This window comes from Callithrix jacchus, chromosome 15 (genome assembly GCF_049354715.1).
Source record: "Callithrix jacchus isolate 240 chromosome 15, calJac240_pri, whole genome shotgun sequence".
NCBI lineage: Eukaryota > Metazoa > Chordata > Mammalia > Primates > Cebidae > Callithrix > Callithrix jacchus.
In genome coordinates this window covers 29,677,870-29,694,151 of record NC_133516.1, presented here as the reverse complement: position 1 = coordinate 29,694,151, position 16,282 = coordinate 29,677,870, and the positions used below count along the sequence as shown (strand labels likewise).

At 42.3% G+C, this 16,282-nt stretch overlaps 1 protein-coding gene across 7 annotated transcripts in view; it reads left to right on the top strand.

The window, feature by feature from the left end:
- The window catches only part of SETD2 (SET domain containing 2, histone lysine methyltransferase), a 144,553-nt gene extending 128,271 nt beyond the window's left edge, over positions 1-16,282 (top strand). For all 7 annotated transcript variants that reach the window (XR_013527270.1, XR_013527269.1, XM_078350658.1 and 4 more), the window contains 3 exons: positions 12,591-12,671; positions 14,980-15,081; positions 15,464-16,282. Coding sequence is in view for 5 of the 7 variants with exons in the window: in XM_078350658.1 (XP_078206784.1) it covers positions 12,591-12,671; positions 14,980-15,081; positions 15,464-15,625 (345 nt within the window). In the remaining 2 variants the exon portion in view is untranslated. The remainder of the gene's footprint in view (positions 1-12,590; positions 12,672-14,979; positions 15,082-15,463) is intronic.

The window sequence follows — 16,282 nt, the reverse complement described above, 5'->3', positions numbered from 1 at the left end:
TACTTTGTCATTTGGTTTGCTTTATTTTATTTTTAGAGGTAGGGTCTCCCTTGCTCTGTGCAATCTTGGCTTACTGCAACCTCTGCCTCCTCGGCTCAAGCAATTCTCCTGCCTCAGCCTCCTGAGTAGCTGGGATTACAGGCACCTGCCACCACACCTGGTTGTGAGAGAGAGAGAGAGAGAGAGAGAGAGAGAGAGAGAGAGAGAGTGAGAGTGTGTATGTGTGTCTGTGTGTGTGTATGTGTAGACGGGTGTGTAGAGATGGGGTTTCTTCTTGTTAGTCAGGCTGGTCTTAAACTCCCGACCTCAGGTGATCCACCTGCCTTGGCCTCCCAAAGTGCTGGGATTACAGGCATGAGCCACTGCACCCGGCCTGATTTTTGTAAATTTAGTGGAGTTGGGGTTTCACTATGTTGGCTAGACTGGTCTCAAACTCCTGACCTGAGGTGATCCACCCACCTCGGCCTCCCAAAGTGCTGGGATTATTGGCGTGAGCCACCATGCCCGGCCTTATTATTTGTTTTTAATTTGTCTTTACTTTCCTTTGGATTGATTTAGAATTTTTTTCAAGTATTCTATTTTTTCCCCTATTGTGGCTTAGCCATACCTCTTTATTTTTATTTGTTTATTTATTTTTGAGCCATGCTCTCACTCTGTTGCCCAGGCTGGAGTGCAGTGGCACCATCAGGGTTCACTGTAGTCCCCACCTCCCAGGCTCAGATGATCCCCCTGCCTCAGCCAACCAAATAGCTAATTTTTGTATTCTTTGTAGAGACGGGGTCTCACGGTGTTGGTGACCAGGCTCGTCTCAAACTTCTGGCCTCAAGCATTCTTTCTGTTGTGGCCTCCCAAAGTGCTGGAATTATAGGTATGAGCCAACATACCTGGCCTGCTTTACTTCTTGGTTGTTTCAAAACAGTGGTTCTCAAAGTTTGGTGTAGGGACCTCTAGGGGTCCTAAGACCCTTTCAAAGGAGCTACAAGGTCAAAGCTGTTTTAATAATAAGAAAACATGATGTGCCTCTGTCATATCTGGTACATTCACAAATATACCATGGAATTTTCCAGAGAGCACATGACGTATTTGAATGCAGAAGCCAATGAGACTTAGCTGTATTCTAAGTGAGATGTTAAAAGAGATTTCCAAATGTAAAACTGTGCCACTCTTAACTGAATTGTTTTAGTTTTGGAAAACAGTTATTTTTCACAAAAAATTATATTATTGTTATATGTATTATTATATAATAGATTTGCTAATGTTATTTTTAAAAATACTTAATTTTTTTCTCAGTTTGAATTTAATTTCTAATATGAAAAATTTTGATAGATGTAACCCATATGAATAAAAGCTTTTTGTGATCCTCAGTGTTTTAAGAGTAAAGGGGTCTTGAGACCTACGTATTTGAAAAACACTATTTTAAGGTTTACAGTATGCATAGTATCACAATATACCATTAAATCCTATATTTACCCAGAGATTTACCATTTCCAGCACTCTTCATTCTCTCATGTAGATTTAAATTTCCATCTGGGATCATTGTCCTTTAGCCTAAAGAATTTCCTTTAACCACAACAAAAAAAAGACAAAGAAAAAAAAATAGAATTTCCTTTAAAAGTCTAGGTAGGGTGGCTCACACCTGTAATCCCAGCACTTTGGGAGGCTGAGGCGGGCAGATCACCTGAGGTCTGGAGTTCGAGACCAGCCTGACCAACATGGAGAAACTCCATCTCTACTGAAAATACAAAAAATTAGCCATGCATGGTGGTGCATGCCTGTAATCCCAGCTACTCAGGAGACTGAGGCAGGAGAATTGCTTGAACCCGGGAGGTGGAGGTTGCAGTGAGCTGAGATCATGCCATTGCACTGCAGCCTGGGCAACAAGAGCAAAACTTCGTCTCAAAAAAAAAAAAAATTATTTTTCAGCCTCCCCTTGTTCATCCTGCCTTCTTTCCTCATCCCTCTTCCCCAGTTCCTGGCAACCACTGATCTTTTTATGATCTTCATAGTTTGCTTTTTCCAGAATGTCATATAGTTGACTGTAGTAGGTAGCCTTTTTAGATGGGCTTAATTTACTTAGCTGTATGCATTGAGACTTTCACCATGTCTTTTCATGGCCTGATAGTTCATTTTGTTTTAGCACTGAATGTCGGAGTGTACCGCCGTTTATATTTATCCATTCACTTACTGAAGGACATTTTGGTTGCTTCCAACTTTTGGCAATTATAAATAAAGCTACTAAAAACATCCATGTGTAGGTTTATTAGGACGGATATTTTCTTTCTTTTTTTTTTTTTTAAAGCAATTAATTCAAGATATTACGGATATTTTCACTGGATATAGAATTCTAATTTTATATTTTCTTCCTTTCAACAGTTAAAAGATGTTTCAATTATTTTTGTGTGTGTGTGTGTGTATTTTTTTTTTTTTTTTGGTAACACTTCCACATATTTTACTTGGTATCGATTATTTTTTATAATAGTTTCTAATAAAAATATAATCTTTCCTCTGTATATCATGATTTTTGTCTTTTTTTTTTTTTTTTTTTTTTTGAGATGAAGTTTTGCTCTTGTTGCCTAGGCTGGAGTGCATTGGCACAGTCTCAGCTCACCATAACCTCTGCCCTCTGGATTCAGGTGATCCTCCTGCCTCTGTCCTGGGATTACAGGCATACACTACCATGCCTGGCTAATTTTTTGTATTTTCAGTAGAGACGGGGTTTCTCCATGTTGATCAGGCTAGTCTTAAACTCCCAACCTCAGGTGATCCACCAGCCTCAGGCTCCCAAAGTGCTGGGATTACAGGCGTGAGTCACTGTGCCTGGCCTGATTTTGTCTTTTATAAACAGTTTTTAGCAGTTTGATTATGATATATCTTGGTTTTGTTTTCTTTGTGTTTAATATGCTTGTGATTCTTGTACATTTTAGATCCATGATTGGTAGTTTTCATCCACTCTGGGAATTTTTTCAAATATATATTTTTTATATCATTGTCCCTTTTCCTGGGACTCCAATTATATACATGTTATTAAACCACTTAATATTGTCTCACAGACCCCCACATCTGTATCAGACTTTTCCCCATCACTTTTCCCCCTGTGCTTCAGTTTGCATGGTTTCTGTTACCCTCTTTTTAAAGTTCACTGATCTTATCTTCTGCTGTACTGAATTAGCTAAGCTCATCCATGATACCACCTGTACTTCTCAAGAATCTGTCCCTTTGGCCTAATAGTTTTAATTTGTTCACTGTGTTCATGTTCATCCATTGGTTCATTTTTAATTTCAGGTGTATTTTTCTGTTCTCAAATTTTAACTTGCTTATTTTTTAATAGTTTTAATTTTTATTTTGTTATTTAGTTTTTATTTCATAATCATAAACTTTTTTTTTTTTGAGACGGGAGTTTCACTCTTGTTGCCCAGGCTGGAGTGCAATGGCGTGATCTCGGCTCACCGCATCCTCTGCCTCCTGGGTTCAGGCAATTCTCCTGCCTCAGCATCCTGAGTAGCTGGGATTACAGGCGCGCGCCACCATGCCCAGCTAATTTTTTGTATTTTTAGTAGAGACGGGATTTCACCATGTTGACCAGGATGGTCTTGATCTCTTGACCTGGTGATCCACCCTCCTCGGCCTCCCAAAGTGCTGGGATTACAGGCTTGAGCCACTGCGCCCGGCCCTCGTAATCATAAACTTAACTCTGCAGTCCAGCTAGGCATGGAAGGGAACAAGGAAAACACAGAACCCAAAGGGAACTGCAGTGAGAGCACAAAGATTCTAGAATGCTGTGAGCAAATGAGGTGGAGGGGTACTCTCCTGAGCTACAGAAGGAATAGTCTGGTGGTTAAGATTAACACAAGTCAAATGTATTAGAGTTATCCACAGTCAGCAATGATGATCTTCTTGCTGGTCTTGCCATTCCTGGACCCAAAGTGCTCCATGGCCTCCACAATAGTCATGCCTTCTTTCACCTAGCCAAAGACCACATGCTTGTCATCCAACCACACAATCTTGGCAGTACAGATGAAAAACTGGGAACCGTTTGTGTTGGATCCAGCCATGGATAAGATGCCAGAATCTGTATGCTTTAGGATGAAATTCATCATCAAATTTCTCCCCATAGATGGACTTGCCACCAGTGCCATTATGGCGTGTGAAGTCATCACCCTGACATACAAACCCTGAAATAATTCCGTGAAAGCAGGAACACTTATAACCAAATCCTTTCTCTCCAGTGCTCAGAGCACAAAAGTTTTCTGCTGTCTTTGGAAACAGGTGTGCAAACAGCTTGAAGGAGACACAACCCAAGAGCTCGCTGTCAATGGCAATGTTAAAGAACACGGTGGGGTTGACCATGGCTGATAGTACAAGGCTCCCGGAGTGATGGCATCTGCAAAGCTAATTTCTTTTTTAATATTTAACACTTCTGATAAATACCTTTCCTTCATTTTATTTTTTATTTTTATTTTTTTTGAGACAGGGTCTCACTCTGTTGCCCAGACTGGAGTTTGGTGATGTGATCCTGGCTCACTGCAACCTCCGCTTCCCAGGATTAGGCGATTCTCCTGCCTCAGCCTCCTGAGTAGCTGGGATTACAGGCGCCCGCCACCATACCCAGCTAATTTTTGTACAGGTTTTGCCATGTTGGCCAGGCTAGTCTTAAACTCATGACCTCAAGTTTGACTATCTGGGCCTCCCAAAGTGCTGGGATTATGGGTGTGAGCCACCATACCCTGCCATTTTTAATTGATTTAAATGTCTGTTTTTAGTAGTCAAGTCCCAGTATAAAATGCTATTTTAGGAATAAGTATATATATTTTCCTTTTTTTGTTTTCTTTTGAGATGGAGTTTTACTCTGTTGCCAGGCTGGAGTGCGGTAGCACAATCTCAGCCCACTGTAACCTCCACCTCCTGGGTTCAGGTGATTCTCCTGCCTCAGCCTCCTGAGTAGCTGGGACTACAGGCTCCCACCACCACACCCAGTTAATTTTTGTACTTTTAGTAGAGACGGGGTTTCACTGTGTTGGCCAGGTTGGTCTCGATCTCTTGACCTCGTGATTCGCCTGCCTCAGTCTCCCAAAGTGCTAGGATTACAGACATGAGCCACCACGCCCAGCCCATAGGAATATATCTAACTGAAAAACTACATTTAAGTTTAGGTAGTTATTCTTGACAGAGGGTAAGCAAACTAAGGTTGCATGATAAAGCCCCCCACATCACGTATCTCATACTTAAGCAAATACCCCCAAATTATAGTTTGTAGCTTTATTGTAGCTTTTCTCAAAATAGATTTTATATCCTGTGTTACCCAAGAAATCTTTGGTAATCTTTCTGTCATTTTAAATACACAACAGGACAGTGATTATAGTTTTAAGTATTAGGGGGGTTAGAGTCCCAGGTATTCCATATGCTGATCAGTATACTCATATTTGTGTGTTTTATTTTTTATTTTTGTTTTATATTTGTGTGTTTTAATAAGTTTCTGGTCCAAAGGCTTACATTTTTGTAGAAGCTACAGTTTTGGTTCCATGACCAGATAAAGACAGGGCAAGATTGAAGGGTGGCCAGTCACAGCGGCTCAGGCCTGTAATCCTAGCACTTCCGGATGCCTCAGCGGGTGGATCCCTCAAGCCCAGGAGTTTGAGACTAGACTGGGCAACATGGCAAAGCCCTGTTTCTACCAAAAAAATGCAAAAAAGTTAGTCAGGCATGGTGGTACACATGTATAGTCCCAGTTACTTGGGGGGCTGAGGTGGGAGGATCACCTAAGCCCCAGAGGTCAAGGCTGCAATGAGCCAAGATCATGCCATTGCACTCCAGCCTGGGTGACAGAGTGGTGAGACCCTGTCTCCAAAAAATACATAAATAAAAGGTGGTGGGGGGGCAATAGCTCAGGGTTAGGACCATTTCTTGGTGGCACTGAGATGGTTGAGCTGGTCTACAACAAATCTATGTGAGGGCAACTTGGAAGTGTTGACCAGACGTCTTCATGGCCTCAAAGGCTTCTGCCCTGTGCACTATAGTGTGGATATACTCTTGTGGTCAGGTAGGGCATGCTCAGCTAGTAGTGGTTCTCCAGATGATCCATGGTCCCAATCCACTGCCACCAGGAATGCTACTGTGGTTGGGGAGGGCAGTCAGGAGCATGATGCCACGTGTGCTTCTCAAGAGTCTGTTCGTTTGGCCTAATAGTTTTAATTCCTTGACAGTGTTCATGCTTTCTTTCATAAACTGGAACATTTATAATTGCTTTTTAATAGTTGCCTGCCATTTTCAGTTGAATACTGGAGGTTGTGACTGTTAACGTTGTTAAGTTTCAGAATTTTGTTACTTTCTATTAAAGAATGTTGAGCTGGCCAGGCACAGTGGCTCACATCTATAATCTCAGCACTTTGTGAGGCCAAATCAGGCAGATCACCTGAGTTCGGGAGTTCAAGACCAGCCTGACCAACATGGAGAAACCCTGTCTCTACTAAAATTACAAAATTAGCCAGTTGTGGTGGCGCATGTCTGTAATCCCAGCTACTTGAGAAGCTAAGGCAGGAGAATCACTTGAACCCAGGATGTGGAGGTTGTAGTGAGCTGAGTTTGCGCTATTGCTCTCCAGCCTGGGCAATAAGAGCAAAACTCCGTCTCAAAAAAAAAAAAAAAAAAAAAAGTTGAGCTTTGTTCCGTTAGCCAGTCAAGTTACTCGTGGATCACCTTGATTTTTTAGAGACTATTCTTAATCTTTGTTGGGTTGAGTCCAGAGTGATTTTTTTTCTCTAGGGTAACTCCTAAGGCATCGCCTGTCTGGGGTCTCCACTGTTTGCTACAGGTTATCTTGGAGATCTCTTCACTTCAGCTGGTGGAAGCTCACATGTCACCCAGCCTTCTGTGAACTCTGGGAATTGTTAGCTTTTAGTTTATCTCAGATACGCTGAATTCCAGTCCTTGTCTCCTTAGCTCACTGAGAACTCCATGCTGTGCTTTGGGGTTCCTCTCTGCCCCAGAGTCTGGTACATTTCTCCAGGCAGAAAAGCCAAGGTAATCATAAGGCTGACCTTATTTTGTCTCTTTTCTCAGGATCATAGTTTAGTGCTGCTTAGTGTCCAGTGTGTGAAAACTAACTTTTTCATGTATTTTGTCTAGTTTTCCAGTTTTTAACACTGAGAGGGCTAATTCATTTAACAGTTAATCTGTCATGACCAGAAGCACAAGTTTGGACAAACTGTAAAAAAACAACAACAGCAGCAATTTTATTAAGGTATAACATACCTAGCATTAATTGTAGCTGCTTTAGATTTACAAATTAATAGCTTTTAGTAAATTTACCAAATTATGCAGCCATTACCATTATCTGGTTTTAGAACATTTTCATCCTCCCAGTGAGACCTCTCATACCCATTTCCAGTTACTCCCCAGCCCAGCCACTAATTTGTTTTCTTTCTTGATAGATTTGCCTCTTGTGGGCATTTTATATAAATGAAATAATACAATATATGGCCTTTTGTGATGGGCTTCCTTTATTGAGTAATGTGTTCAAGGTTCGTACTTGTTACAGTATGTACCAGGATTTCGTTCCTTTTTATGACTGAATAATATTCTCTTGTATAGATAATATTACATTTTGTTAATCCATTCACCAGTTGATGGACATTTGGTTTGTTTTCGTTCTTTAACTGTTATGAATAATGCTACATGAACATTTTTGTGCAAGTCTTTGTAGATATATTTTCATTTCTCTTGGGTAAATACCTAGGAGTGGAATACTGGGTCCTCAGATAAATTTATGTTTAACTTTTTAAGAAACTGTCAAACTGTTTTCCAAAGTAGCTGCACCATTTGACGTTTCTATGAGCAGTGTATGAAGGAGGGTTCTGTGGGAGAGTTTTTATAGAGACAGATACCTAAGGAGAAAACTCCTTAAGTGTCATTTGCTTCTTATATTTCTAAGAAAATCCAAATCAAAGTTATCTATTCTGTTATTAACCATTTGGCTCAGGTATAGTAGATGAAACAAGCTTTGATCTTCCAGCGTACCTTGCCCTGAAGCACAAGTCAAAGGTTTTTTGGAAAACCAAAAAGTTTCTTGCTTTTTTGTTTTGTGTTTTTTCATATGCATATGTTTTGGTTTGGTTTGTTTGCTTGCTTGTTTATTGAGACAGAGTTTCTGTTGCCCAGGCTGGAGTGCAGTGTCATGATCACAGTTCATTGCAGCCTGGATCTCCCAGGCTCAGGCAATTTCTCACCTCAGCCTGGGATAATTGCTATAGCAGAAGTATGTGTGAAATGCTTTGGAAACACACAGATACATGGTTTGAGATGTATAGGAGCACAGTTTTACCTATAGGTAACCAGGACTGAGTAGGTAGATAAGGTGATTTTTGCAAAGGCATAAGACAGAACAAGCCAGTATATATAGGAGACTGTGCAAATAATTTGGTTTGGTGAGAGTTTGGATGCATATAGAGAAGTTAACAAGACAAAAATGTGGAGTGATCTGCTTACCTCAGCCTTCCAAAGTTCTGGGATTACAAGCCTGAGTCACCACATCCAGCCTATGTAAATTTTTTTAAATAAATAAATAATGTTGAAAATTTCCTGTCTTGAAAGAGGGACATAGACATCCAGATTCATGAAGCCTAAAGGATTCCAAGTAAAATCAACCGAAAGAATACTTTGGGATACATTATAGTTGTTGCTCTGTATCCATAGGGATTGATTTTAAGACACCCACCATAGATGCCAAAGTCTGAGGATGCTCAAGGCCCTTATATAAAAGGGCGTAGTGTTTGTATATAATGTATGCACATTCTCCTATATGCTCTAAATCATCTCTGTGTTGTGTATAATACCTAATACAATATAAATGCTATGTAAATAGTAGTTATACTGTATTGGAGTTTTTTTGTATTTATTTTTATTTTTGTTATTTTAATATTTTCTATCTTTGGTTGACCTATGGATGCAGAACACCAGCTGTACTAAGTTTTTATTATTTTCAAGGATCTTAACCTTTTAAAAATTGACATACAGGTTCATGTGCTGCAGAGCTTAGGTTGAATTATGTGTATAGTATTTCTGATGGCTCAGCTTCTTCTGCTTCTGGATTCCTGCTGCCACAAAAGATGTTCCTCACTGGGTGATCTATGTTTTATGTTCTAAACAGTATAATTAAATACAGGGAGAGAAAAGCACTAGCTGGGTATATCCTGCTCTCCCATTGTCAGGACTCATTTCTGAAACTTAAGCCATACCTTCTTGGTTCCAAGTCATATGGCTTTGTGCCATAGTCATGTCAATATTTATAATAAAGGATGATACTGTTGTGTTACACAGTCTGTGTATGGTTACCAGACTGCCCAATAAGCTTAAGGTTATTGCCAACTAATCCAGAAGGGCTTGAGCCTCACCTTGGGTAATATAAAGGTACTCAGGGTTGCTTTGTCATAGTCAGAACAGATTCCCTAGGAATCCAAATGTGCCACAGATGAAGGCTGACAGCAGGGTCAGCATCTAAAGGCAGTAACTCTGGCTTTCTGCCAGGTTCTTTGCCTGCTCATTTCATTGTGTACTCTTATCTGTCCACTGCCTCACATAATTTCCACCAGAATCTTAATTGACTGATAACTCTGTTGAAACCAACGTAGAGAAACGGCAAATTGATTATTGCTTATTGCTGAGGATCTGGGAGCACTTTTCCCCCACCCTATTCTCTGGTGGTTTCCTAAAAGTGCTTTTTTCCTTTTTGGAGACAGCATTTCACTCTGTTGTCCAGGCTGGAGTGCAGTAGCATGATCATGGCTCACTGCAGCCTCAACCTCCTAGGCTCAAGCAATTCTCCAACTTCATTCTCCCGAGTAACTGGGACCACAGGCATGCGCTACCAGGCCCAGCTAATTTTTAAAATTTTTGTATAGAGACAGAGTCTCTCTCTGTCTCCCACACTGGTCTCAAATTCCTGGGCTCAAGCGATCTTCCCATCTTGGCCTCCCAAAGTGCTGGGATTACAGACATGAGTCACTGTGTCCCACCTGCTAAATTTTTAAATGGAACTTTTTTGGAGTAGGGGGTCCTAAGATTGTTCATGTCAATAACAAGTGCTATCCTCAACTCTGACTCTGGTTACTTAGCCTGACATTGGATTTGAGTAAATGTTAGCCAGTTTCTGAAATTATTTCCCATGCCATTTGCCAGCCACAGACCATGAAGAAAGGGATTCATGAATTTCAGTACTCTCATGTGTTATCTCATTTTGGGTCATGATTTCCATGATACAAGTCTGGGGACCCCTCATTTTATCATTTCCTTTCTCGATCCCAATTGCTCGGCACTCAGGAGGACCAAGAGAGCTCCTAGACAGAGTTCAGTGGATTGTATTCTATAACTGTGTTTTTAAAGCCCACCCCCACCTGCCAACCTAAGTCAGGGGTTAATTTTTTTTTTTTTTTTTGAGACATAGTTTCACTCTCTTGCCCAGGCTGGAGTATAGTAGCAGGATCTCAGCTCACTGTAACCTCCACCTCCCAGGTTCAAGGGATCCTCCTGCCTCAGCCTCCCTATAGCCCCCCTATAGGCTTGCACCACTATGCATGGCTAATTTTTGTATTTTTAGTAGAGATGGTATTTTGTCATGTTGGCCAGGCTGGTCTCGAACTCCTGACAGGTGATCCACCCACCTCAGCCTCCCAAAGTGCTGGGATTATAGGTGTGAGCCACTGCGCTTGGCCTAAATTATAAATCTATTAAAAATGCTTTGGGTTCATTTAGCTTTGTGAATGCATCCCAAGTGAAACAGGACATTTCTATTTACGTATACCCTCATTGAGAGCCTGGCCTCTTCCATAGGACCCAGGTCTTTGAGATAGGTGTCAGACCTGAAGGGGCCTTCTGTACTGATTTCTGTTGTTACTCACTTTTGAGAGCTACAAGAGAACAGCTGGGGATGTGTTGCAGTTTTCTTGACTTAAATAATTCTTGATCCCTTGCTACCTGAGGTCTTATTGTGGAGCGTACTCACACCCTCTACAACTGGAAAAAGTAAATCACAAAACCCCAAAGCAAAACATTTGAAAATAGACTTAACTGGCCGGGTGTAGTGGCTCACACCTGTAATCCCAACACTTTGAGAGGCCAAGGTGGGCAGATCATGAGGTCAGGAGTTCGAGACCAGCCTGGCCAACATGATGAAACCCTGTCTCTACTAAAAATACAAAAATTAGCTGGGCATGGTGGCAGGCACCTGTAATCCCAGCTACTCAGGAAGCTGAGGCAGGAGAATCGTTTAAACACAGGATGCGGAGGTTGCAATGAACCAAGACCCTGCCATTGCACTCCAGTCTGGGCAGCAGAGCGAGACTCTATCTCAAAAAAGAAAAAGAAAATAACTTATTAGTATTATTTTTGCTTACTTTTGTTTTCTTAAAAACCAAATTGGATCTTTATGTTCTTTTTACTCTACCCCCAATCTTCTCATACAGCTACATGAAGAAATTGGAAAAATGGAAAATATGTAAAGCTTTTATGACACAGCAGAGAAAGCTGATTTGTAACAGCCTAAAGCCGAGGAAGTACCACCTTTCTCTGGAGCTAGCCCAGCTACTTTAGCACCAGAGCCTTCATATTGTTTATGGAAATGGAGGAAACAGAACCAGGAGATGGGTGGGGAGTAGGAAAATTATTCTGCCCTGTGCCTCTAACAGAAAAGCTTGAAGTACCTATAATATCAACTCCAGCTTCTAGATCCATCATGAAGTAACTTATATTTGGAGGGGAATGCTCATAATTATTATTTTCCAGGGAAAGCACATTTACTGGGAAGGGGCCTGATGGCTAGTGGTGGGCAAAGGTATAGGGAGATGGCCTGCATGACAGGTGCTCTGAAAGCCAGAGCTTCCAACTCATCACCTCCTGGTGCAGTACCTGGTCAGAGGAAACTTGGCAGCCTCCCTCTAGCAGTCGTAGAAGGAAATGTTCCTGGGTTGTCATTTTCTTACCAGCTGGGGACACAGAGTATCTTCTGTGTCATCATCTACTTACCTGTTCACTGGCTTTGATGACCCTCATCACCTCCCCACTAATATCGTGATGCTTCCTTACTCTTTCTGTTCCTAAACTGAAGGTACCAACCTCCAAGGAGGCTCTCCTGCAGGCTGAGACTGTCTTCTACAGTCTAGCCAATTCCACCTTTGGAGGAAAGGTGAGAGTATTCAAGAGTCTTCAGAACAGAGCATTTTGCCTCTGTCCTGCAATCCTAGAATGTCAGAAGTAGAAGAAATGGAGCTTGTTTTGTGCACGCCTCACTTGATAGTTCAGGGAGCTGAATCCAGAACAGGGACTTGAGTTACTCTGAAATATGTGGCTACAACAAAGTTGTAGCTTTGACTTAGGGTAGAGAATTGGAACTTAGCTTATGAGAAGGAGAGCCAAGCCATATAACAGGATTTGAAATATAATAGCCAAGTTGACTTCAGGCCATCTATCTGAGTCAGGGCCTCTAAATGGATACCAAGAATCAGGTATCCCCATCAGAGGACAGAAGGGAGGGTTCTGGACAGTAGGGCATCACTAAACTGACTTCTTATGCTAGCACTCTGTGTTTTCTCTTCCATTTTTAGACCTCGAAAAAGCCCAAGACAGCAGAAGCAGACACCTCCAGCGAACTAGCAAAGAAAAGCAAAGAAGTATTCAGAAAAGAGGTAAGGTTTGGTGCATGTAAGCACTAAGCTCTCAGGCTTAAATCTGAACTCTTTCTTTTCTTGTCCTAAGGATGTAGAATATCTCCCTTGCCCCGTGATAGGAACACAGGTGTTCCTTGTGTGTTTTGTGGCAGTGCTGCTTTTCCCACTGAGAACTCCTCAGCCACCTTTTCTTGGCTTGACAAGAGCCCCTCTCAGACCACATTTGCCTGTTTGACTGTGGGCCTTCTAAAGCATCTATGGCAAAAGAAAGCTGTATGTAGTGGTGGGCTGCCTTGTCTTTGGGTATTCGTCTTGCTTCTGTGATTTGACTTAGTTGTTATGTGAATGACTCATTGGTGAAAGAGGTATGGCCTTTTTCAACTGGTTAAGCACTTTAATACCTATTGACTCATTTTGTCCTTACAACAGCCCTTGAGGTGGACAAGACAGGGATTGCTATTCCACTTATCCAGGTGAAAGAACTCTTAAGGTTCAGAGAAGGCAAGTTCTAGACAAAGGATTAGAACTCAGGCCTTCTGGCTCAAAGTCCACTTTTCTTTCTGTAATATCTCATTTGGTAGCTGCCTATTTCTCCAGGGCTTGGGAGAATGCAGCTCCTCTTTATGCTACCAGAAGTTTGTCTTTCCAGCCATTAAGACACTAAACTTGTCTGCCTCATAGCATCTTAGATTCTAAACTCCAATCTTCATTCAGTGAAAGGGCTTGTAGTGTTTTGGAAGAAACAGACCTGTAAATAAATAACAGCAGCTGTGTGAACAGTATGCCACATTAGGGCTGGGAGCCACAATCCGGGGTGTCAGGAGAGGCTCTTGAATCCAGGGTAGGAATTGGCCAGATGAATCAGCAGGGGGCCCAACTTATATCAATAGAATGTACAGAGGCAACAGAGAGCATCTTTACTTCCAGGAAGTTGTAAGTAGCCTGATGGACTATACCAAAGGTGTGGGAGGGCTGTTGAAAATGAGGTCAAGCTGGGCGTGGTGGCTCACGCTTGTAATCCCAGTACTTTGGGAGGCCAAGGCAGGTGAATCACAAGGTCAGGAGTTCAAGACCAGCCTGGCCAAGATGGTGAAACCTTGGCTCTACTAAAAATATAAAAAATTAGCCAGGCGTGGTAGCCAGGCAGCTACCTGTAATCCCAGCTACTTGGAAGGCTGAGGCAGAGAATTGCTTGAAGTTGGGAGGCAGAAGTTGCAGTGAGCCAAGATCAAGCCACTGCACTCCAGCCTGGGTGACAGAGCAAGACTCCATCTCAAAAAAAAGGAAAAGAAAATGAGGTCAAATGGTATTGTGCTTCAACACGTAGGAGCTATGTGTCTGTGGGTTATAGGGAACCATTGCAGGATTTTAAGCAGTGGGTAATGAAATCCCTATCTGTGTTAGAGGGAACAGATTGAAGGAAGAGAGTATGGAGGCCAGGAGACCACAGAAAACCTTGAGTAAAAGGCTTATTCAGGGATAAAATTTAGTTTCTTGTGATCCCTTTGTGAACATATTGGTATTTCAGCTCATTCAACCAACAGCTGTTTATTGAGTGCCTATCTTGTGATAATAGCTTTGTTCTTTGAACATCTGAAGGCTCACTGAATTTTAGTGATGGGTAGACCCTGTTCAAAGTGTTCTCTGATGAAATGGCCTCTTTATTCCTTTTGTCCCCTGTGATCTTAGCACCACAAATACCTCCAAGAGTCCTATTCCTAGAGTGTTTGGGAGTACCTGGGTAGGACAGACCATACTTAGGCCAGGGAGGACATTGTAAGTGGTGGAATGAAAAGGATCCTTCCCAGGTTTTCCTTTGCTGGTTGTCATATCATGCTTCCATATGCTTCACATGGCTGTGGTATGACCACTTAAAGAATCTAAGTACCCTTCAATGATAAAACTCCTGTGGTTCCTGGGTTGCTAAACCTCCTAGTAGCTCTGGAACACCTGCCGTGCTTTGCCTTGCCTCCAGGGCTCAGAGAACCCAGCTACTGTCTTTATGCCGAGAACACAAAATTCACTGGCTGAAACTTGGGGCTGATGAAGGACTCAGCATTGAAGTCCTGCTGTTGAGTTCCTCCAGCTCCTTTAAGGCTTGCTTAGCCCATCCAGGGGAGCTCTTTTCCTCTCAGGCTGAGCCTGTATCCTTTTCTCAGATCTTACTGGCTAACTAGTATTCCACTGTCCAAACCAGTTAACCTGAGGGAAGAAAAGGAGAAGAGTTGGCTGGCTTTACTCACTCCCTTTTCTAGTTATTTCCTCAGTACAACTCCTTGCCCTCTCTGGACTGTTGAGCAATGTGTTCTCTTTTCTCTGCCTGCAGATGTCCCAGTTCATCGTCCAGTGCCTGAACCCTTACCGGAAACCTGACTGCAAAGTGGGAAGAATTACCACAACTGAAGACTTTAAACATCTGGCTCGCAAGGTACTCCCCCTGCTTCTGGTGGTCTGCCAGGCAACATTCTGGGCAAACTGTGTACCTTTTAAGAAGCCCTTTTCGTCATAGAAAATATTTTTTTTTTCCTTGTCAGATGTTAGGGCTGGGGACCCAGGAACGGGGAGGGAAGGTTTGGGGAGGGATGTGTACCTTACATGAGAGGAATAGTTCTCTAAGAAACTTTCAGAGCTGAGCTTGTCCTTTCTGGTGATCCTAGCACCAGCCTGCCCCAACATCAACCCCCTAGGAACTTCCAGTCTTGGTGAGAAGGGCCCTGAAGCAGCAGGCTGGATTACCACCCCTGTCCTCCCCCTCAAATCATTTCTGCTCTGATCAGTGGCTGTGGTCTCTCTTCCTGTGCCCTGGACAGCTGACTCACGGTGTTATGAATAAGGAGCTGAAGTACTGTAAGAATCCTGAGGACCTGGAATGCAATGAGAATGTGAAACACAAAACCAAGGAGTACATTAAGAAGTACATGCAGAAGTTTGGGGCTGTTTACAAACCCAAAGAGGACACTGAATTAGAGTGACTATTGGGCCAGGGCGGGAGGATGGGTGGTCAGGTAAGACAGACTCTAGGGAGAGGAAGTCCTGTGGGCCTTTCTGCCCCACCCCTGTCAGCATTGTGCTACTGATGACACATCACCTTGGGAAATTCAACCCTGCAGATGTCAACCGAAGGCCACAAAAATGAACTCCATATACAAGTGATTTCCTAGTTGTGAGCTGTTGGCGTGTGGTTAGAAGCCATCAGAGGTGCAAGGGCTTAGAAAAGACCCTGGCCAGACCTGACTCCACTCTTAAACCTGGGTCTCCTCCTTGGCGGTGCTGTCAGCGCACAGACCCATGCGCATCCCCACCCACAACCCTTTACCCTGATGATCTGTATTATATTTTAATGTATATGTGAATATATTGAAAATAATTTGTTTTTTCCTGGTTTTTGTTTGGTTTTCATTTTGCTTTTAGCCTCTACATGCTAGGATCACAGGAAGACTTTGTAAGGACAGTTTAAGTTCTCCTACAAGGTTTAATTTGTTATCATGTAAATATTCCGAAGCAGGCTGCCTTGTGGTTTCGGCCAGCCTTGTGCTATGTTGATAAGATTGATTTACTGCTTAAAATCACTTTACTTTATCCAATTTTTACTGAACTTTTTATGTAAAAAAATAAAATCAATTAAAGAA